The following is a 22,945-nucleotide window of genomic DNA, read 5'->3' as shown; positions in this document are numbered from 1 at the left end:
CCCCAACAGTGTTTGCAGCACTTGAACTATAGCTAGCTATACCGAGGCAATCGTGTTGTGTATTGTTGATTGGTTAATCTCTCTCTTTATAGAATGAGGAAGCTGTCTAATCGAAGTACTCTTATGGGTATGTATCAGTATTGTATACTATAACAGGAGTATGTGAGGTGATGGAGCGTCTTACTATATTATGCAGAGTATTGCGGATTCACAATCGTCTTAACCACACTCCTTGTAATGTGCTCTGTGCTGTACATGTGTGGCTGATAATGCTAATAATAGTGATTATCATGAGCAGCACTTATAGCAGTGTATATGGCATGATTTGTATAGACGATACAAAATCTGCGTAGTAAGACACTCCATCTGCTTCTGACTATATATAATTATGTATGTCTGCATGCAGATTATCAAATGCGAGAGATCGTGAAATATGTTCCAGAATCAATGAGAATTCCCAGCTCCAATCTGAAACTGCAAGATGCAGTCGGTCAAGGTAAATAACCATATTTGTAGATTCATAAAATGAGTTCTCTGTCAGTTTAATTTGATCAATCTATATTCCAGGAGCATTTGGGATTGTATACAAAGGACTACTAATGGACTGGAACAACGTTGCCATGAGGGGCGTGGCTTTGAAGACTCTGAAAGGTATAATTATAGCTGTTCTATATTCATGCATGCGTTCTGTCAAAAAAAGATTTGCGTATTACATTATATCGTATAGAGAATTCCAGTTTGGTTCTTTCTTGATTTCTTGCTGTCAGTTTGCTATAGTATTACACACTAGTTGATACATACATGAGAAATCTATTACTGTCCAAAGGTGCGACTGATTCATGAGACTACATGCATGGTAACTTTTGCATGCATGCGATATTAAATTCGTGGGTATAATTGTTCGCGGTGTATTCTAAATCAGCGAAGACCACAGGACTATTGAATTTGAAAGCTAGCCATGATAGCCTTAGCCAGCTCACAGCTGTTTCCAAAAGTACAAAGTACTATAATTATGTAGCATAGTATACCGATAACTTATACTTCCCGCGTCTAGCGATTGTATTGTAGCCAGGGCAGGGTTTTCTCGTGAGCACTATATAATTATAGCATCAAATATGGTGTTTATGTGATTTAGGTACTTGCATATAGTATCCTCACTACACTTGGGATACTAAAGCAGTGCCTTTGGGCTTATATAATTATAGACACCTCCAAAACAGTGTCTATACCCCCCTCCACCTCCCTCAGGTCTGTTCACTCAGAGTGATGTACAGAGCATGGTGAGTGAGATCACTAAGATGCAAGAGTTCCACCACCCTCACGTCATGCCCCTGATTGGGGTGTGTCTCGACGCTGGACCTGGTGTTTCCATGGTGATGCCGTATATGACCAACGGGAGTCTACTAGACTACTTGAAGAAAGAGAGATCTGCGCTAGAGTTGGCAGAAGGAGAGGATTCTGAGAAGGTACATATTTGAACTCCATGCCAAATCATAGTTTGACTACGATGAAGCCTGTCTATAATTAATTATGGTTACAGTATATACCCAGTGAAACATCTATATATTGTGGTGACACTGTACAGTGAAACCTGTTTGTTGTGGTCACCTTATATATGTTATTGTAAGCAGGCCACCCCTTTATACAGCCCTGTTATAATGGACCACAAAAGTCTCCATGCATAGCATGTGTTTGGACCTGCATGTGTTAATTAGCAGGCCTCCATTTTGTTACACAGCCACTGTTGTCTACCAAGGATGGCCATTAGATATAGAAACATGGTTCATTGTACTGAGATACTATTTCTTCTGAAAATATTATTAATGGTGTTGATACCTTTGAGCATCGATAACTTGAGTTAGGAATATCCGATTACAAACATAAAGAATGCATTTGAAAGGCCTATCAAATGGTGCATGTGTTTAAATTAGCGATTGCTTTTTTGGATCCAAATATTTTGTTTTCGTAAATAATTATAGGTGTTAGCTGTGAGGAAGCTGTTGTTGAAGATGTGTCATCAGATAGCTCTTGGAATGGCCTATCTTGCTCAGCACAAGTTTGTCCATCGAGACTTGGCTGCCAGGAACTGCATGTGAGGCACTGAATTGGTTTGTCTGATCTTATTTGCTGCATGTTGCACGAGTGCACACAGTATACGTAATATGGAGGATTTACACATAATTATTTCATGTTTGATCATTATAGGTCAGCAAATGTTCATGAAATAATTATTCTCGTAGGTTGGATTCAAATGGTGACGTCAAAGTTGGTGATTTTGGTCTGGCCGAGGACACGTATGCGCAAGGATACTTCAGACAGGGTGAAACTGAGGGAGTCAAACTGCCGTACAAATGGTTGGCAATGGAGAGTCTAAATGATGCTATATTCAACGAGAAGACAGATGTGGTATGTTAATTGCTATTAGTTACGGGACACTGCATGTGTAATGCTCTATTACTCCAGTTATATGTATGATAGTCTACCGTATTTACTTGATTAAACGCCCTGGTGTTTATCTCCTAGCAACATCTGTAGAGGAGGCGTTTAAACGAGATGGGTGCTTATTAGAAACGGGCGGTTATTGTTATGTCTACTTCAAACTCTTGCACAGCAACAGTTATATTATTCTTGGCTGCTGCCACAGCTCTCAGCTTATCTTAATAAGTCGTTGGAGTGGTGTTTCTCTCTCGGTGTCGGTATCTCTCTCTTTGCTATCACTATTATTATATGCTGCCATGCAATGCTTGCAACTGGTTCCACGTGCTACGTACTTCAGCTCCACCCACAGTGCTACGCCCCAAGAAGGACGTTTCTTGACAGACACAGATCTTTTACAATGGGTGTTTAAACGAGATGAGCGTTTAATCAAGGAGGGCAAGTAAATAATTATGGCATACAGTATTGTGTTCAGTTTTGTGCTCTCGAAGCTTGATTAACTTTACAAATTAAAAAAACTGTGTGAAATTTGTTAATGCAGTGGTCGTATGGTGTGACTGTATGGGAGGTCTTCAGTAGTGGCCGGACCCCCTACCCTGGAGTGGACCCAATGTCCCTAGTGGCTCTACTCAGAGAGGGCAAGAGATTGGAACCTCCCCAGAATATTGCCTGCTCTACAGATATGTTAGTGTATATATATTGACTAGCAAACTATAGCAGGTGATTCATGCTTCGCACATGTGCAAGCGAGGTATACGGTATACGGTAATGTGTGTGTGTCTGTGTAGACTGCTACAGCTGCTCAAGGATCAATAAAGTGCAAGTAAGAGTTTCTATAATTATAGGCTTCTAGTCATGTTTTCTTGGATTTTAATTCGTGGATTTGCAAAATAATGCTTAATTCGTTCTCGAGTTATGCCTAGTTTTGCTTACTTGGAATGCCATTGCAGCCTTTTCAGAAAATTGCGTAGCAAAACTTGTTCACCGAGTGTTGCTACACTACATATAGCTCTGCACTATAGAACGCTATAGCTATTGGTAGCTGCAAGAGTGAAAAAGAGCTGCAAGGCTCTATAGCTGCTGATGCACTCATTCATTTTAGACTTGAACTTTTGGCATCGATCGTTTTTAACAACAATCATGGTCGATCATTACCCACTCTTTGGGTTTCCCTGCGATTCTGGATTTTGCCTGCATGCAGCAAAATTAATTATTATGCAAGAATGTTCATCGTGATAATAATTATAATTATGTGTATAAAAGCTAAGGCTAAATAGCTAGTATAGCTTTGACATGCACCTCCATGCACCGAGGCATCAACATCCGCGCGGTGCTTTCATTTTATCTATAATTTATGTTTTATTTTATGAAAGCATGTCACATGGCAACTTAATTTGATTGTATATATAGTGTCGTTCATTTGTCTGATTGTTACTACAGGATCTCGCTGATGACCACATGTTGGTACGAGGATTCTGACGAGAGGCCATCCTTCGATGAGCTAGCAGCCGAGTTGGAGAAAGTTCTGAGCACCATGGTGGGCTACGTGGAACTGAACATGGAGCTAGTCCCCATCACTGAGGATGAACACAGTAAGCAATCTAGCCTCGATTCCAGGCCGATTAAAATACGGCCTGGTACCTATTGCATGGTAATAGTGCGCATGCGTTAGTTTATTCACCAGAATCTGGGTAATCCCCTTTTTCTTTCTCTCATCTATTTTCTATCTTTGTACATCAGCTTAGCTCTCTATTGCGTTGTTGCAGAAGGCTTTTACACTAGTCAGAAGCCAGAAGAGGCTCTCATCGACCTCTATGACGGTTGTATGGTCAGGATATCTTACCTTGGATCTGTACATACTATGGGAAGTGTATGGTGCCTCAAAACTGCTACTCGCGAAGACTACCCAGCTATAGGACCATCCTAGACGTAGATGAGAGCCTTTTCTGTCTTAAAACTAGTATTCAAGCCTTCTAGACCAACGCAATGGACGGCATAAGCCACAGCTTCACAGAACTTAGTCATAGAGATAAAGTATTACGGAACATATTCTTAGTAAACGGACTAATTTCCGGTATAATTTACTAAGGTTTTACGTTCGTAGTACGATTACCCATATTCTGGGTAATTTGAAGTGCATGCGCACTATCACCCCTGCAATATATAGGTACCAGGCTGTATTTTAATCGGCCTTGAAGCGAAGCTATAAGCAATCTATATCTCAGACTGTTACAGTGCTTTTCAAGTCACGTACTAGGTTGAATATCATTAAAGTTGTTGAAATGGGTACTCATATTCACGCTACTAAACCACAAAGCTGAGTCTAGAACTCTACCTGTCACAGCTCTGTGGTTCAGTGGCTTGTTATTGTGCAAGTATACTCACTGCAGCATTAAACTTTGAACCTACTTGAAAAACTGTTACCAGTATTGTTTTTATTGCATGAAGTGTCCAGATTTAGAATTGAAGTGTTTACTTTTTTCTGCAGAGTATGATCATGTCTTCTCGCTCGAAGAGCAGAGGAAACTTGCCGAGGCTGCTACTGAGGAGGTTGCCATAGAAACAAATACTGCATACGGGTTAGGATCCGAAGCTGTCCTCTCACTCGAAGAGCAGATAAAACTTGCTGAGGAGGTTGCTATGGAAGAGAATGCTGCATACTGGTTAAGTGCCGAAGATCAGTTACACGCTGAACAAGTAACCACGGAAACCAATCTCGCTTATGGGCTGAGAAGTGAACACGAGTTACAGGAAAATCCAGTCGAACAAGTTACTGACTCAGCTCACCATTTCAACAGTGACCCTCAACAATCTCCACTGCCAGAGTACGAATCTCGAGGCATGAAGCCGGTCGACACCACTGGATATGCTAATGTACTGCACGGACGATCTTCTTACGAAACTTCTGTTTAGAACAGTTTTTACAAAATTCCTTACATGAAGTCGTATTAGTACAACCAGTAGGTTGTATATAGGATTGACAGTGCAGTTGTGTGTGTTTTCAATTATTGCATAAATTTTAACTCGTGGACAATCACCAATCTGTCACAGATCCGAAACTAACTTTGAGAACAGTAAAGATAATAATTCTTCATAATTATATTGATGAACGATATTCTAGCTTGTTAATTTTTGCTATGTTGATTCAAATTTTGCGAGCTAGCCCCACCCATCTTTTTGGTCTTTGCCAGGCTTCACGCATGCGCGTGTGTCGTACCCACGTGGCGAATAACCCACTTTTGTTGGGAATGGAAAGGACTGTACGACAAAGGAACCAGTTGCCTACCAACCTGCCCCAGCTGCAGAACCTCATCAAGAGAGATGGTGACCTCTACAAGGATGAGGTAACCATCACTCAGTAGCTTACTGTGTTTACTGGTACATAAGTATTAAATTTGGTCATAATTATAAAAAATGGCACCTTCCCTGGCAGTTCTTGCAGCAGTACCATCACTACCAGTCACTGCTGCAACTGTTCCTCATCAACCCCTCACAACAGAGCTCTCGGCTGGAGGAGCTCATCATGTTCCTCAGTCAAGTAACTAGGAACTTATATACAAGCTGTAAATCCTTAATTATCAAATCTCTTACAAGTTTAATACAAGCCCTTTACAAGCTAGTACATTTATAGCAGGCCCTTTTTACAATAATAATTATTTATCTCTTATATACGTCTCGATCACACAACAGGTGTGTTGCTGTTACCCTGATGACATGGCAGGTTTTCCCGCCGAACTGCAATCATTGCTACGAAAACACGCCCCCATCCTTGATCCGGACGTCCGTTTAACCCTTTGTCGAGGGTTAATACTCATGAGGAACAAGAGCTTCATTGCCCCCCAGAGGTGAGAAAACTGAACCTTATCTAATATCATAATCTTGTTTCTTATTGAAAAACCCTTGTCAAAAAATAATACTGCCTCTGTATAAATTTAATCAACAGTAATAAATACCTAGAATTTTTAAAGTGGTGTGACTATTTTCAATCCTCAATCTCAATTTAACACACATCTTTTATGACTTGATTAGGCCAAATAGGTCGAGTTATACGCCCTTGGTAGTACCAACCGCCTACCATGCCTGCAATAATTAGTATATGCGTTTCATTGGTTTGTTTGTATCTATGTAGTTTGCTGGAGCTGTTCTTTGAGCTGTTCAGATGTCAAGACAAAGTGCTCAGAATGGTACGTCGCATAGAGCCAGTACACCATTATATGTAGAGCTTAGAGTATAAATTAGTCATGATTGTGTTACTTATTATCCACCACAGACGCTGTACAATCATATCGTGGCTGATATGAAGAGGATGAACGCAAAGCACAAGAACAACAAAGTTAACAGGGTAAGCTCTTGTGGTTTAATCTCCCAGCTAGCTATACGCGTGTGTAGTTATCATGTTCACTACATTTAATTGTCAAATATACAATGCTTACATCCCAGAGTTGTGTGATACTAACCGTGTAGCCGGTTATTTTCGTGTGGTGGAAAATGTTCTAGGCAGGAGATTCTCTATAGTATACTAATAAAAGTGTATATCTACAGCTATTATTACGAAGTTTGCCTTTTGCCTTAAAGTTAGAGCTAGCTGCTACCTATACACACACACACACACACATGCAGGGCCTCCAGTCGTTCATGTACACCATGCTGGCAGACAGCAGTCCCATAGCAGCACGGATGTCACTGGACATAATGGTGGAAATGTACAAGAAAAATATTTGGTAAGAGACAATCTCTACAGTATCAATATTGTTCATAAATGTACACTGTAGACTAATCCTACACGACTGTATGACTGTGTATAGCGGAAAGCCTTAATTACCATAATTTAATTTTTTTGTCATTTATATCCAAGCTGGTCTATTTATTTTTGTCAGCTTATTAGAAGCTCGATAAGTATAACCTTTTCAGGTCTTAGCATCACTACCCATATTCTGTATGTGTGTAACTGTTTCTGTTAAGAGAGAATGATGTCATACGTCGTATACTTAATGTACTGGTATCAGTTTTCTACGCTACTAACCACACACCACTCCCCACACACACACACATCACTCCCCCCACACACACTCCAGGAACGACGCTAAGACTGTGAACGTGGTCAGCACTGCTTGCTTCTCTCCTATCTCTCGAATAGTGTCCACTGCTCTCAAGTTCTTTCTCTCTGGAGACGAGGGGGCGGATGATGAGGGGGCGGAGTCCAGCGGCAGTGAGGTGAGTAAGGGAGGAGTGTGATAGGTGTGAAGTGAATTTAAGATTTATTTTATACCGTATAGCGCGAAATTTTCAAGGGGCTTAATTTTCGTGGATTTCGTGAGTTAGCAATCTTACACGAAAATTAAGTCCACGAAAATTGTTCTTTAATTAGAATTATCTGCTATAACGTGCAAAGATTTAAAGTTGTGGCTTGCTTTGTGCAAGGATATGCTTTTAGAGGCCATATTCCACAAAATATAAGTGCCTCGAAATGTTCGTGCTATACGGTATTTATAATTCCAATTATAGCTGTAGTGTACAGAACTCAATAGTTATAAAAAACGTCATTTGCGAAGCACGTGCTCATGTAGCTATAATGTTTGAACAGCAGCTGGCAGTAACTCTGAACCTCTCACTTTTCCTTCGTGAGTGACTGGCATTATTTCACTGCCCACATAATCACCCGATATCAGTTAGAGCTGTTTGAACTGACTCACTGTGTTCATGCAGCCCTCTGTGATATGGGGACACTAAGTAGTACAGTGATACAGTGGAGTCCCTGTACAGAGTTTTTGGCTAACAGAGGTGGTCTTTGTTGAGGGGTTGTTATAATTATAAACAAACTGTTTATTTGAGACCTAGCTTATAAATTATTGTCTTTCCTCAGGGGCTCCACTGTATTCATAATAATAATAATAATGTTCAATTTGAATATTAAAAAGCACTTGTTTGTTGCTGTTATAATTACGTAATCATTATTTTGTGTTACTCCCATCACTTGTAGGACGAGTCGAACGTTGCCATGAGGAAGATTATTATCTCCAAGCAAGTCACCAAGAAGGGGAAAAAACAGAGGAGGAAAATAGAAAAGGCATTAGCAACTATCAAGGTTAGTGATCTCTATAAGCTCATGGCTTGGAAGTCTAGAAGCGTTGTTGGTCAGAAATGTCATCCTGTCTAGTGATGTACCCAGAAATTTCAAAGTGGTCTACAGACAACATCTCACCAAATTTATCCGCTATACAGTATTATGTAGTAAACTATAGGCCTAAAAGGTGGTCATGTTTATCTAGGTTATGCCCACCACCACCGACCAGTGTGTCCATATCGTTTCCTGTTATTCAGAAATGCATAAAATGTATTCGTCTCTTTTCAAAGTTTATTTACTGTAACAGTGTGTTCAACTTCTTACAGAAACACCAGAAGAGGCGCAAAGGTCCAAAGCAGTCGTGTTTCTCAGCATTGCACCTGCTTCACGATCCCCAGGTGAGTTGGTATGATGTCATCATTATGTCGTGGTTATAGTAATCACCTCTTGCATGCATGGGTACACCAACAGTGGCTGTAATAAAGAGGGTGGTCTGCTAACACAGGTCCAAACACATGCTATGGAGACTTTGGGGCCCATTAACCTGACTGTATTATAGAGGGTGACCAGCTTATAGCGTAGACAACAATAGACAAATTTCACTGTACATGTATATGGATAAAAAAAACAATTTTTTTTATCTTCCTTTAATAATTATTCCCTCCCCCCCTCAGGATTTTGCTGAGAAACTCTTTAAAGTTCTCGAGAAAACTCGTGAGAAATTTGCTATTCGAATGATGATGATGTCATTGATCTCTCGTTTGATTGGTCTACACCAGGCACGTTAAATTTGTATTTTTATGAAAAAGAGTTTTATCATTATCTTTATTTTCTTGTGCAGCTGTTTGTGTTCAACTACTATCCGTATCTTCAACGATTTCTGCTACCACATCAAAAGGACGTTACTAGGATACTGACATTCCTAGCGCAGGCCTGTCATGAGTTAGTACCTCCTGATGTGAGTAGCTCAGTTATTGTAATGTTCTTCTATTGGGTTGGTACTCGGTCCTGCTTGTAAGAGGTGTCTTTATTTCACAGGGAATCCACTGTTTATTATTGCAACATAATTGAGCATTGAATGTGTAAATACATAAGGGCTACTGATAAAAAAAAAAACATGTATGCACCACGTACATTGAATATTGTCACTTCCCCTACAGATACTACAGCCGACCCTGAGAGCGGTGGTGTATAACTTTGTGTCAGAGAGGAACTCCTCGGAGGTCATCGTAGTCGGGTGAGTATAGTGCAGCTCCCTCTCTAACAGTACCTATTCTTTCTTTTTGTGCATCAGCCATTCCTTAATTTTTGTACTGACAACTTATTTCTTATACAAAATTAGTTAACCTATACAAAGGAGCCTTTTTAATTATAATTATTTAGGGAGCTACATGTAGTTTTATCATTATGGTAATGTTTGAACAGCAGCTGGCAGTAACTCTGAACCTCTCACTCTTCCTCCGTGGGTGACTGGCATTATTTCACTGCCCACATAATCACCCGATATCAGTTAGAGCTGTTTGAACTGACTCACTGTGTTCATGCAGCCCTCTGATATATGGGGACACTAAGTAGTACAGTGATACAGTGGAGTCCCTTAATGCTTTACATGTATAATTATAATCTTTGTAAAACAATGATTTAGCTATTATACGGAGGTGGCCTTTATTGAGGGGTTGTTTTGTACTGTTTATTTGGGACCTGGCCTAGCTTATAGCTGCAGTTACATGTAAGTTGGCCTTTCTTTAGGGGTGGCCAGTGGTTCCACTGTGTACAGGGTTTAAACAATCAATGTGTCATTACTGCACACACACACACACACACACACACACACTCTCTCTCTCTCTCTCACACACCCTCACAGACTCAACACTGTGCGTGAGGTGTGTGTGCGCTGCCCCCTAGTGATGGACGAGGACCTACTGAGAGACTTGACTGCCTATAAGAGTTACAAGGACAAAGGAGTCATGATGGCCTCCAGATCACTGATTCAGCTCTTTCGGAACATCCAGCCCGGCATGCTCCATAGGAAGGACAGGGTGCGTGTGTGTGTGTGGGAGTGTGTTTAGGTAAAGTTCACTCGCGTGCTAAATCTGTGTGTGTGTATGGTGGTTGAATGTGTGTGAAGGGGTGTCAACATGTATGTTGAATGTGTGTGTGGGGGGGGGGGGGGGGGGGTCTAGGTGAAGTTCTCATAATACATTAGACTATACTGACATGCTGAATCAAAATGATACGGTATGTACATTATCGGGAGTTCATAATGAACTTGATATTTTAGTATTTTGAAGTTTTTTTTATCGATCCCTCCACCTGATTATCTGATACAGGGCAAACCCACTCAGTCTCAGTCCGCAGCTGTTTCCAAGGACTACGGTGAAGTAAGAGCGGCCGAGATCATACCCGGAACAGAACTGGTGGATCTGGACTCAGACCAGGCTAGCAACGACGACAACGAGGGAGAGAGTATCCAAGACGATAGTGAGTACCAACATAGCTTAGCTATACGGCTCAAACAATACAAAGCCATTCTTTATTCTAGCTACTACATGTTACGTGTATTCTTATGCTGTGTGCAATTATATTACTTTACACTGTTATTAATTATTATGTGCTTATTAACCTGAGGCGCGTGGGCGGCCATGGGTTATAGTAGTCGTTTGGTTTGTTTGTTTGTGATGGCCTTTTGTGCTTATTGACATTGGATTTTGGATCATGTACATGTACTGCCTCTCAGTTTTGCATATGCTGCACACACGCACACACAGGTGATGATAGTTACGGAGAATGGATCGATATCCATCACGCAAGTGACGACAACGACTCTGACAATGGCGTGCATACACTAGAACTGGAATCAGAAGACGAGAGCGATGACTGGGTGGAACAGGAATCTGAATCTGAATCTGAATCTGAACCGCACAGCCCTCAATACGTGGAGGACCGTGAGGGTGGTTCCGTTCCATTCCAAGATAAAGACGAACCCTCGACCTCTACTGGTAGGAGCGCTGTGAAGAAGGTGCAGTTTAGCGGTGGTGAAGTGGAGGCACCAAAGGAAGTGTTGAAAGAAGTGAAGGAGCAGAGACTGCAGCGTGCCGCTGACATTGCTCAGTCCAGAGTGAGTGTACTGTAGAAAGATGTATCTTATTTTGCTTAGTCGGCACGATTTTCTTTTATAGACACCCACAAAAACCAAATCAATCACTTTGATTGCTTAATACCACCCACCCCATCCAACGTCACTACACACACCACACCACGAACACACACCCACAGATCCTGACTCAGGAGGAGTTTCGCACCATACGTCAGACACAGCTCTCCTCCAAGCTAGCCCCGAGACGTGGCGTTAAACGTCAGCTGACAGAGTTGCTAGCTCAGCAGGAGGATCGTAGGGAAGGGGAGGGAGAGCTACTGCCTGAGGCCGCCATTATGACACTGGATCATGTCAAGATAAAGTATGATAAGAAGGCGCGGTTGGAGAGTATTAAGGTACGTATTAAGCACTTGAAATGCAAACCTTATTCTAAGAGAAAACCACTACTGTTTACACACACTATAGATATAGACTTCCTAGCCCAGAGGAGGTACGACACGCGTGCCTCGATTTTCCGCCCACGCTCAACGTTATTGCTGAGGCTAATTGCTAAATCGAGGCACGCGTGTCGTACCCCCTCTGCTTCTAGCCTATAGTGAACTAGTATATATAATATTCATTAACACACACACACACACACTACCACAGAGTGGCCGAGAGGATAGGGACAAGTTTGGCACCAAGAGGCACAAGCTCAATCCTCACAGCAGTACCACCAACAAAGACAAAAACAAGAAGAAAGCATTCATGATGCAGAAACAAAAGAGACTTGTTCGGGGTAAGAGCAAAAAGTCATTCAGAGAAAAGCAAATGGCGCTTAGGAAGTCGCTGCTCAAACAGAAACATAGAAAATAGAACAATTATTATATACATAATTATCTGTATAATTATTCAATGCACGCTATTTCATGAAGTTGTAAATGCAAGCAATTTTGTGGTTTGAAATCTGAATTGTAATGGTGATATAGAAATGTTCTGTTTGAATGGCCATCAATGCAAGTGAATTCAGTGCGTACAATGTACTAGTCCATTCATCTAGAACAATTATACAATGTATACACTATTGACTATACACATTTTGTTACACTGGCAATATTTGCCATTGAAAATTTCTCGATCCCCTGATGATAGATGTAACGGTGTATATAATAATTATACACTGTGTGTGTGTTCCATAATTTCAACTAATGGTATCAGAAGCAGTAGAGCAAGTATAATTGAACAATGGCATTCCTTTTAGGCTACATACATGGGTGGATCATGTGGCCAGTTACATAATTGTGGTCAGATGGGAGGAAGCAAAGGTTAGGAGTTAGGGCCAAAAAGATATCAGACATGAGAAGTATGGAAACCCAAACCAATAATATTATGGCCAACAGAAACAAACAGTCATCATTCCATTAATTTGTGGTGAGTCAACAAGTTCCTCCTGATTAAAGTGATAATCATAATTCCAATTGCAATTGTATAATTTTAATGTCGGATGAATTACACAAACACGTACTGAATCAATTTGGTGTAGTCTTGATTTGCTAATAATTATAGTTAGATCGGACAATGTTTGGCTTGTTATCACTACGTATCTTTGACATGATGACTCCTGCTATGACTGCAACACCAACGCCTGCTGTGTGCATATAGAAATTATAGGCGAAGAGTCGTGAACACAGACCGCATACCTGTCAGATATTATTAATAAATAGTGATACTGACTTACCAAGTGTTACTACAAGGTAATTCCTTTTCACGACTACACGTATAATAGCCCCTGTGCTGACTTACCTAGTCCCTTGACCTTGAGATACATTGTTCGCCACACTATAGCACCTGTGTGCATGTTAACATCGTCATGTATCTTATGAATAGACATGCACACTGTTAGTCGGTGCATGCTTGCATGGTTGTGACTTACCTAGTCCCCTCGTTTGCATCATTGTAGCACCTGTTCATGTTAACAAATACAAGTGATATAGATACGCTATATATATAGGTAGGTGCACGTTCTTGACAGTGACTTACCATGGTCTCTTGAGATGCTTCGTTTGCCTCAATGTAGCACCTGTGCATGTTAACGTGTATCTAAAATACAAGTGGCAGGGGCGTGACTAGAAATTTTACAGGAAAGAGGCAGACCGGGCGCTTGCGCCCCCACAAGATGGTTGGCCTGAAACCACACCCACTAATTAACGCGTCACAGCTCGTGTAAATGGCAGTTAGCTATTTCTTCATCAACAAGACAGTGATAGAGGGCTCATTTTCTGCTCATTCTATATACTTAGCTAGCCGGAGCTATGAAAAGCTAGTGAGGTGAGTCACAGCTAGATCACACTTGCAGTTCAATAGCTACGCTCCTGAGTGGTGTCATGTGCTTAAAGCCCCATAACAATATAAGCAAATTACTTTGACCAAAGCTGGGCTGTAAGGTCCTAGTGTTTAATTGTTTATTAAAGACGCACACAAAAATGTTGGCTTGAAACCACCACACTCTAATTAGATCGATTATCAAAGACACAGTCTCAAAATTTAGTTTCAATAGTGACAGTCTTTACCTAGCTATAGCTACAAACAGTGAGCTGAGACCGCTTGATGTGGCCTAGCTTCACTTCATAGTGACTTACCTAGTCCCTTGAGATATTTTTTTTGCACCAATATTACAAAAGCACCTGCATGTATACACGTGTATGTTTACATAAAAAGTGTCATAACATAGACACACAATGGGATAGTAACTTACATGATACTGTTTTGATGAACATCTTTTCCTGCATGCATGGGAAACAATTCCAATGTTTTTGATAACTCAACCCTAGGTTACAGGTTTGACCCCAGAGAAGGTACGACACGCGTGTCTCGATTTAGCGATTAGCCTCTGCATTAACGTTATTCTGGTTTGACCCCTTTTGACCCTAACGTTGAAGGTTATATACCTGTAGCTATATTTGTTAACTACTTAATAATGTGTTGGGAAAGGCCTAGTATAGAGAGGATTTCAGGTTGGTTGCAGAACCGCCATCCTCATTCACACATTGCATGTGTACAAACATGTATCTTTTACTTCACTAATGCAATTAATTGGTTGACTGTACTTCAAGTTTTAACTTCTGCCAATTCCACCAACCTGAAATCCTCTGCTATTATTTTCTATTGTACAAGTGTCAGTGCTTGCAGGTGTACCATTATATGTGGTCTCATCACTAAGGCTTTCATAGGCAGTATTTATACAGCTGCTTACCTTTAGTAATGCCTCAGAGGTCTGCTAAAATTACTGTCTCAAACCAAGCTTGCTCTTGTTAGGGTTTCTTGCATACCACGTGTCTCACGAGGAAAAATTAAAGTGCGGGAGATAAATTAGGGTTTGCGGGATATAGATTAAGGTTAGCAAATAATTGACTGTGGTCTTTATGCAGCTGTCAATACAGTGTTGTTTATAATCACTTAGACCAAGGAGTGTGGGAGGTAATGTACCTCAAATCCTTACTTTCCTTTCTTATTCATAATAAGAATGATTGAATGCTGGTATAAATATTTACACCAGGATTCTCTTTCGGGGTACATGGCAACAATTAACAGGTTTTGCCTGAGGTGTATTCAAATAGTATAAGTGTGCCTAGCTATAGTACTCTTGCAGTCATATATATAGCTTTGAGTAACAATATACGTACGCCTTTACGGTTAGTGGCTTAATTGTGCGTAAATATCCATGCATGCAACTTAATTGCTTCCTTTTAGTATAATTATACCCTTGATCAAGAGTCCATATAAAGAGAGAGAGCGTCGAACTAAGCATTACCTTGCATCAAAATGTATTCGGAGAGCGACGTGACTTCCTGCTGGTAATAACTGACCAATTCGATCGAGTGCCCGGAACCTCTGCTTGCCTCGAGGCATTATTATTGCCAATTATTGATTGCACATTTCAGACAGGATCGAAAGTCACATTACTTTCCGAATACATCTGTTGCAGAGTTCGATAATTATACTCTTCCTTTGAGCCTGTGTGCATGCATGAACAAATGGCTGGAGCACTCAAGTGCACAATAGAGGATCTGAATAGGCTACTGGTAATTTAATTTTGACCATGAAGTGAATCCCTTAGGTAGGAATCCACACATGCTACTCTACGGTTTGTTTATTTAGTTGGCTAATGGTTGCTTATAGTCAGTGGAAGCAGTATAATGAGGATTTTCTGTTCATAATACATCATGTGGAAGAACTGTATGAGTGAGACCAAACGGATGGCATGTACCCAGTGAAGTGAGTTATAGAGTTTTATGTACATGCATGTAACAATGATACATGTCAGCTTTTAGCTAACTTACAAATCATAATCACATGCAGCCTAATTGTAGCATAGCTATATAGCTAGCTAGCTTTCATACAGGATTTTTAGCTGGGCGGGGGATCTGTGCATGGGGTTTTCCCTGGCTTTTGGAGATCATGGACATTTTATTATGCCGGACACTAATAGATTTCTAGGGGGACCCCCCCCTCTGTATGAAACCCTGCATGGAGCCTATTTAAATCATCTGTAACAGATTCACTACAATTATATACATTATTATCACCCTACGCACTTAAACGTTTTGCCAAACTCACCTCCTTGAACAGTTCTACCAGCTAATGGCTGTACACGCATTCCATTTCAATTGTCAGTCAAGCTTCTCTTTGGTAGGCTGTGTTAGGGTCATCATCGTGATCATCATCAGGAAGTTGGTAGCATGGGCACAAGGGGGATGTGCAGTTGTTGTCAGTCAACACTTTTGTCTAGGAAAATGCAGAAAGAACATCGCAAACGCTGCAAAGGTTTTAACTGAAACATTAATTGGTAGCTCCCCACATATTGTAGCAGTAGTTATGTATAGCCATTCTAGTCGTATTTGTTAACGTTCATGCACATGTGAGTATAGACTTTCCGTTTACACACATAATTATACCGTATAATAGAAAAATTTGGCTGAGTATTATAATTATTTGGCGAATGAGCCGTGTGAACCAAATTGATGTTTTTAATTTGGCGTCTCAGGCATAGCTACTACGGCAATAACGTTGTGTCCACCGATAAACTTTAATTTGGCAATCTTCGATAAAATGTACCCAATTTTCCCGTTATAATACGCAGTGGCGGAACCAGGAATTTGAAAGGTAGGTTCCATTTTACTAAAAAAAAAAAGGTCGTCATTTTTCCTAAGCAATGAGCATGCGCATTAGAGAGCCCTGGATCCGCTGCTGATATAGTATTCAGATCGATGCCTGTTATAGGTCGAAGCCTGTTGAGGTATTATGTACCGCTCATTAACTTAAGGTGTGTGTGGGTGGTGCTATATAGCTCTGTGCATTTCAAATTAATTAGGGAACCAAGCAGCTAGCTAGTCCAGTATCAGTTGAATATCTTCCTTTTCTTGTGTGGGTTGATCATTCGTTATATCTTTCGGATTACGAAAGCACCCATTCATATATTCCCGCATACAATCCTCCATGCATAACAGTATGGTTAATTGATTCATCGTACAATTACACCATTGATTTGAGACCCACGTACATTATAATTATTATTGTGACCCTCTTTGCCATGCACTGCATCGTATAATATTATAGTGACCTCATGTAACAATAAACGACCATTATATACACATACCCTTATATGGCTTTGTATCAACACAAAGTGGTTGCATTCAGTTTTAGGGGCGGCTTAAGAGAAGTAATTTAGCCCTCTAGCTATAATTATGTATACAGCCAGCCAACTTGATTCGTGGATTGTACGAATAGTGTCGATGGACATAACTCTGAGTAAGTGAGTATTACTAACTTAATTAGTTATGTGTAGATTATTAAGGTTTCTCAATCCCAATTGCAATGCAGCCTGTTTGTCAGAGCTCTGACTCTATTTTGAAATTCAACTTTATGCGTACATGTGTATGGTGATCATGACCCACTTGTTGCCAGAGGAGGTACGACGTGGTTAGGCTAAATTAGGCTAAATTAAAGTACAATGTCTATAGTCGTCACAGACCATCAGTGGCTATAATAAAGAGGAGGCCTGCTAACACAGGTCCAAATACATGCTATGGAGGCTGAGGGGTCCATTAATCTGCCATGGCTGTATTATAGAGGGTGATCTGTTTATAAGGTGACCACACTATAGCAAGTTTCACGTATTGTAGTGAATAAATCTTATACTGCATGTTCAAAAATTACTGAATGAAGCAGGCTACGTCACGTGGTGCTATATATTGTACTGCCTTCTCCATCATACACAGGTCCCTTTGACATACTAGACTCTATATAGTGTGACACACACGCACAGTCAGCATGGCGCATAATTATACTTGAAGAGTTCATCTTCTGATCCTATTGTACGGCATGCTTAAAATTATATATAATTGTACTATTCTACAGTTAAGCTGTGTATAGTTATATGATGCATCTAAGTAGATCCATGCCTGCTGATTCAGCACATCATAATAATTCATTGTGCACATCATTTTCTTTTAGCCTAATTTGAGTTGATACTCTCGTGTCATAATTACATGTATCTCCTTTGAATTGGTGCATATGATTCGTGACGTATGAATACGATAATTATAAATAACAAAATTAGTAATTAGCTTCGGAACCAATGATTATTGTTAGAGTCTGTGGTCATGTGATACCATATTCATACCATGCTTTGACTTCTGTGGTTTACAATAGTCTCTTCTTTTATCGGTCCCTTGGTTCCAGATAGCAATCTATTTAAAGCCATCCATGCCAGAACCACACACCCGGCTATAGCACCTGTTAATGTGTGCATGCGCATGTAAAATAAAAGTGTCATGAACACACATACTGTTATCAGTGAGAGCACAGTCTGCCCTAAGACCCCAAATGTTGTAAGACAGGAAGTGCTACAAGTTGCCTCATGAATATATTAATGAGAACAGTTTTTCTTTGTTTCTGATAAAAAATAAAGGTTTTTAGAGCTATCTAAGTTGAAATATGTAATAAGAAGATACGATAAACACTTTAAATTATGAATTTGGGTCAAACTAGCATAAAGTTGTGTTAAATGATTGCGGAAAGTTCGAATTTTTTAGTAAGCTGTTCACCTCGACGTAGCAAGCTAAAAATTGGTTGAACAATTAAGAAGGATCTGAATAACAACATATTCAAGGTAAATGCCATACAAATGAATGGTGTTTGCAAAGCAGTTACACAAACTTTGACATAAATACACAACTTGGCAATAGCATAGAACTCATCATGAATGGCTTCAAGCCTTCTAGCTTGCTGCTAAGCATGCACATGCATCAGATGCACTAGTTGATATTTTAGACAGTCACTGGTTTCTTTCACATCTGGAGATATGCAGCCATGAGTTCCACCAACCACAGAGACTATTCAGATTGAGCTATCTTTGAATTTTTGCGCAAGCTGTTCACACTATCTCAATCTAGTCCAAACTTGCTGAGTCAATACATTCCATATTGAACTAATTTGTCTCCTAGTAACAAGTTCTAGTTCAGTAAATGGTTTGTGTTATGAGCTTTGGAAATTCAGAAAAAATCACCCTTCACTACAATCTGGCAGAGTTGTTGGGTGTCATCGTTATGAATTTCATTAAAACAATGTTTTTGTGATGTCATCGTTGTGAATACCATTAAAATACTTGTGGTATGTTTTTCCTGTCTTGTCTTACAAATACTGAAAAGTTGGGGGTCTTAGGGCAGACTGGCATGGAATTACCACATAATTATGCTTTTGATACCAGGCACTTACCTATAGTGCTACGAAGTATTTTGTTGCCACCATCTCCTTCAGATAACTTACCTGGTACGTACACGTACCTGCACCCCAAATTGGTATTATTCTTTTGTTATAATAGTTAATGTGTGATTACTCACTACAATGTAGATTTTTTAATACAGCGATCTTTTGACCTTTTGAACTTTTGATTAAAGGGCAGGCTCCATTCATACTACTGCTGCATGCTAAAATGGCCTCCTCTGCAATTCTCTTGCAGTGTGCTACTTATGTATATGCATGCAGCCATTCTTAGTTTTGAGTGTGACTTAAGTGTGGGAAGAGGGAGACCCATGCAGTGTTGGTCCGAGGGCTAGCTATTAACTGTATAAGTGCCGTACATTATGTGGCTGCTTATGGCTATAAGGCCTTGTGCCAGGTGGTATTTGCAGTTGGCTTACATCTTAACAGTGCCTCAGGGTCTGCAAATAACACTGTATCACCAAACTTAGCTTTTGTTGGGTTGCAAAAGCACACACGTGGTTCATATTAATTTCGGAGTGACGTCACTGAAAACTTAGAAGTAATACTTTAGTCGAATATGGTATCTACAGCTGTGCTAACCTGTTTGTTACCTAGTGTGCAAAGAGTTTGGGGGTAATGTGTTTCCTTGCTATTATTTACAAGTATTACAATCAGCTGAGTGTATAATGAAGAATATCTGTATAAGTATAGATCTGTATGAAGTATCTGTAATTGTCCAGGTCATTCAAGCGAAATAAAATGTATACGGAGGAATATCCATGTACCTTGAATGGCAGTATCTGTATAAAGTATCTATATTGTCCAGGTCATTCAAGCGAACAAAGGAAGTGAATAGGAAAGAATGTGTAGTATATGTTGTCTGCTGTTGACCATGAAAGGAATCGACTTGATGGCATAATAGTTTATATAGTGTGGTTTAAGTACCAGGAAGCTTGTTTTGTTGCTTGTGAAATTCAGATTTTAAATTTGTTTCTTACTCTATAATAATTATGAGTGTTCCCTGTATCAGATCATGACAAATGGATGGCAGGTATGCGTGTTACTTTCAATCTTTTATTACTAGCGCAGCTTATAATTACACGCAATCATTTCCCTGTATAATTGTTTAGCAGTTTTGCTTTTGCCTTTGCATTGTATTGTACTATCAGTCAGGCTTCTCTTTGGCTTGTCTGTAAGGCCCTATTTAGTAGGCCGTGTTAGAGTCATCATCGTGATGATCATCGGGAGGTTGGTAGCATGGACACAGAGGGAATGTACAGTTGTTGTCGGTCAACACTTTGTCGAGCACTTAACTAACTCTTGCTTCCTCGCATCTGACCATAATTATGCAAACGCTGCAAAGGTTTTTTAATATTGGAAGTACACAGTTACTGCTATGTGAGAGAATTATACTGTTGTGCATATAGCTGTCCATATAATAATAGTGACGTGCATAGGCTACAATAAACCTTGCCCAACCGTGTATCGTGTTACTACAAGGTTTTGCAAGCGAAAAAAACGTTTGCAGATGAGCCTCATAAAATGTAACACTTTGATGCTATGCAATTTTACCTTTGGCAATCCTTGTAATACAGTACCACCTCTATCAGTTTAATGATGAATCGATAAATTGTGCTGGGAACAGGCACACAAGATAAATATTTGATATTGAGCTAAAATGAACCGAATCAGATGGTGGTTAATGATGACAAGTAAATGGAAACAATAAGTAATCAATGTCGGCGTTAGGTGGGTCTGTTTTCATTACTGCTCGTGATTCTTATGGAGTGTCGTAACAATCACGAGAACACACCATCTCAGAGCTTTCCCCATTGTCAATTGCCTGTAGTGGCAGCCTCTGATTCTGTCTACAGAAAATGAACAGTACGACCAGGCTCATCAGTACCAGTACCACTGCAGCAACAGTGCCACAAATGAAGCGTGTATATTGCCCTGTTATACAGAGGGAAGAGGGATGAACTCAATACATTATGTGTTGTCTAACTTGTGCTCACCAAACGTATTTTCAATGGACTCCATCTTTGTTCCTTCGGACTGTACAAATTACTGACTTACTGACGTGACTGACTTCACTTCTGTAGGCATGCAGCTGCTCTTATAACCAATGCAATAATTATACGTGTGCCATCATTTATTCAGTATACATAATCAATAAAACTAGAGGACTAAAAGTAAGACATGCATAGATGGATGCTGTAATGCTCTGACTGGGTACTTTGAAGGTTTTTGTTATGTTGTATGATGATACAAGTTGAGCTACTCGATCAGAAGACGTAATATAATTATTTATTATACCGTATTACTTACTATAGAATGTTTTGCGAGCATTCTAGTAAGAAATACAAAATAAAATCCCAAAATTAGTACTGGAAATTGCACACGATCTTTGCTAGAATGCAATGGTTAGATCGTAAAGGGTCGATTTTTCTGCTGAGTTGGCTTATTCGTAAAAGTTTTTGACCCGCAAAATATTCTAGTAATACGTACAGTAAATGAGGATCGACTGATACAGGGAGGACTGACATGATAGGTATCCTGGTATACCTTATCTTGCATGAGATCCTCACCACGACCACGAATTCATGCACGATTCTGCGTAGCCTATAATGTTTTGGTCTTTAACTGTTTTCTTCTAGAACAATCCATGCAGACCACGTTCTCGTACCACGTGGCGGCCGGGGGCGGCGCATTATCGAATGCCGATCTCTACCTGATTTGACAGTATGATTATTATTGGTGATATCCCACAATTATAAAGCTTCCACTAAACTAACGCACATGCAGGGTCTCTAGTGGGTTATGTACTATATCTTTACATTCCAGGGTTTTGTGATACTATAATGATATCCCACAAAGCTACTACTAAAAGTCACTGTCTCTCTCACATGCAGGGCCTCCGGTCGTTCATGTACACCATGCTGGCAGATAGCAGTCCCATAGCAGCACGGATGTCACTAGGTTGAAATGTGCAAGAAGAATATTAATTGGGTAAGAGACAATCTCTATCGTATCTGTACAGGCTCAATTATATAAGTGGAAATGTTGTGCCTCTATCCATGCATGCATGGTGTGGTCTATATATAGCGCTTATTATAAGCTCGATATCGTATATTGGGTATAATTTCAAGGGCATAAACTTTTGCTATAACATTGGCATGGACCAACAATGGCTTGGCACAAAATATTCCAGTTCAAACTCACTACAAATGTACTGCAAAAGCAAAAATATAATAAATAAAAATGAAGCCATCTATGCATGGTGACGTAGAATTGAAGGACTTATCTAAGCCATGCATCCTTATATAGTCTCATAAATCAGTCGCACCTCATAGGGAGGAACGTCTGAGCACTCTTCACTTGAAGTCATAGCACAATTGAATGTATTGCGGTCACTGCATGTACAAGCTAACAAAACCACAAAAATATAACCACATCCGCTATCTCTGTCAGCCACACTGCTTAATTGCTGCTCATGCAACCGCATGTAAAGTTTCATTATTTGCTGCCTCCTATTCATGGTTTCTTACTACTTGGATAACCATGGTATTCTAGAGCTAATACATGCACAAAGTCCCGACTCTTCA

General features: G+C 40.1%; 2 protein-coding genes across 5 annotated transcripts in view; both read left to right on the top strand.

Moving 5' to 3' along the window:
• LOC135335007 (melanoma receptor tyrosine-protein kinase-like) overlaps positions 1-5,463 on the top strand; it is a 20,804-nt gene extending 15,341 nt beyond the window's left edge. For both annotated transcript variants that reach the window (XM_064530412.1, XM_064530418.1), the window contains exons 8-16: positions 93-127; positions 407-496; positions 568-651; positions 1,249-1,466; positions 1,980-2,092; positions 2,241-2,406; positions 2,978-3,120; positions 3,877-4,028; positions 4,925-5,463. In XM_064530412.1, the coding sequence (XP_064386482.1) occupies positions 93-127; positions 407-496; positions 568-651; positions 1,249-1,466; positions 1,980-2,092; positions 2,241-2,406; positions 2,978-3,120; positions 3,877-4,028; positions 4,925-5,349 (1,426 nt within the window). In that variant the 3' untranslated portion in view covers positions 5,350-5,463. The remainder of the gene's footprint in view (positions 1-92; positions 128-406; positions 497-567; positions 652-1,248; positions 1,467-1,979; positions 2,093-2,240; positions 2,407-2,977; positions 3,121-3,876; positions 4,029-4,924) is intronic.
• A 166-nt stretch (positions 5,464-5,629) lies between these two features.
• On the top strand, positions 5,630-12,548 carry LOC135335128 (protein SDA1 homolog). 3 transcript variants are annotated; one of them, XM_064530569.1, is made up of 17 exons: positions 5,630-5,780; positions 5,870-5,974; positions 6,127-6,281; positions 6,566-6,620; positions 6,707-6,778; positions 7,057-7,157; positions 7,512-7,650; positions 8,417-8,521; positions 8,827-8,898; positions 9,175-9,279; positions 9,342-9,458; positions 9,661-9,737; positions 10,365-10,539; positions 10,831-10,981; positions 11,269-11,618; positions 11,777-11,958; positions 12,246-12,548. In XM_064530569.1, the coding sequence occupies exons 1-17, from the start codon at positions 5,637-5,639 to the stop codon at positions 12,346-12,348; spliced, it is 2,208 nt and encodes a 735-aa protein (XP_064386639.1). In that variant the 5' UTR covers positions 5,630-5,636; the 3' UTR covers positions 12,349-12,548. The 3 variants fall into 3 exon arrangements, with proteins under 3 accessions (XP_064386639.1, XP_064386633.1, XP_064386640.1); XM_064530563.1 differs by having other exon boundaries at positions 11,777-11,992; XM_064530570.1 differs by having other exon boundaries at positions 5,870-5,999; positions 11,777-11,992.
• Positions 12,549-22,945: the final 10,397 nt, after the last annotated feature.

This window comes from Halichondria panicea, chromosome 1, assembly GCF_963675165.1.
Source record: "Halichondria panicea chromosome 1, odHalPani1.1, whole genome shotgun sequence".
NCBI classification, from domain to species: Eukaryota; Metazoa; Porifera; class Demospongiae; order Suberitida; family Halichondriidae; genus Halichondria; species Halichondria panicea.
Note: the sequence above shows the minus strand (reverse complement) of the source record. Positions and strands in the feature narration are given on the sequence as shown.

Excerpts from the sequence above, each read along its gene's own strand:
- LOC135335128 (XM_064530563.1), top strand. The coding sequence starts at position 5,637 with ATGCGCGTGTGTCGTACCCACGTGGCGAATAACCCACTTTTGTTGGGA. Across the intron at positions 5,781-5,869 it reads GTGACCTCTACAAGGATGAG|TTCTTGCAGCAGTACCATCA; the intron begins GTAACCATCACT and ends CTTCCCTGGCAG. Across the intron at positions 9,459-9,660 it reads ATGAGTTAGTACCTCCTGAT|ATACTACAGCCGACCCTGAG; the intron begins GTGAGTAGCTCA and ends CTTCCCCTACAG.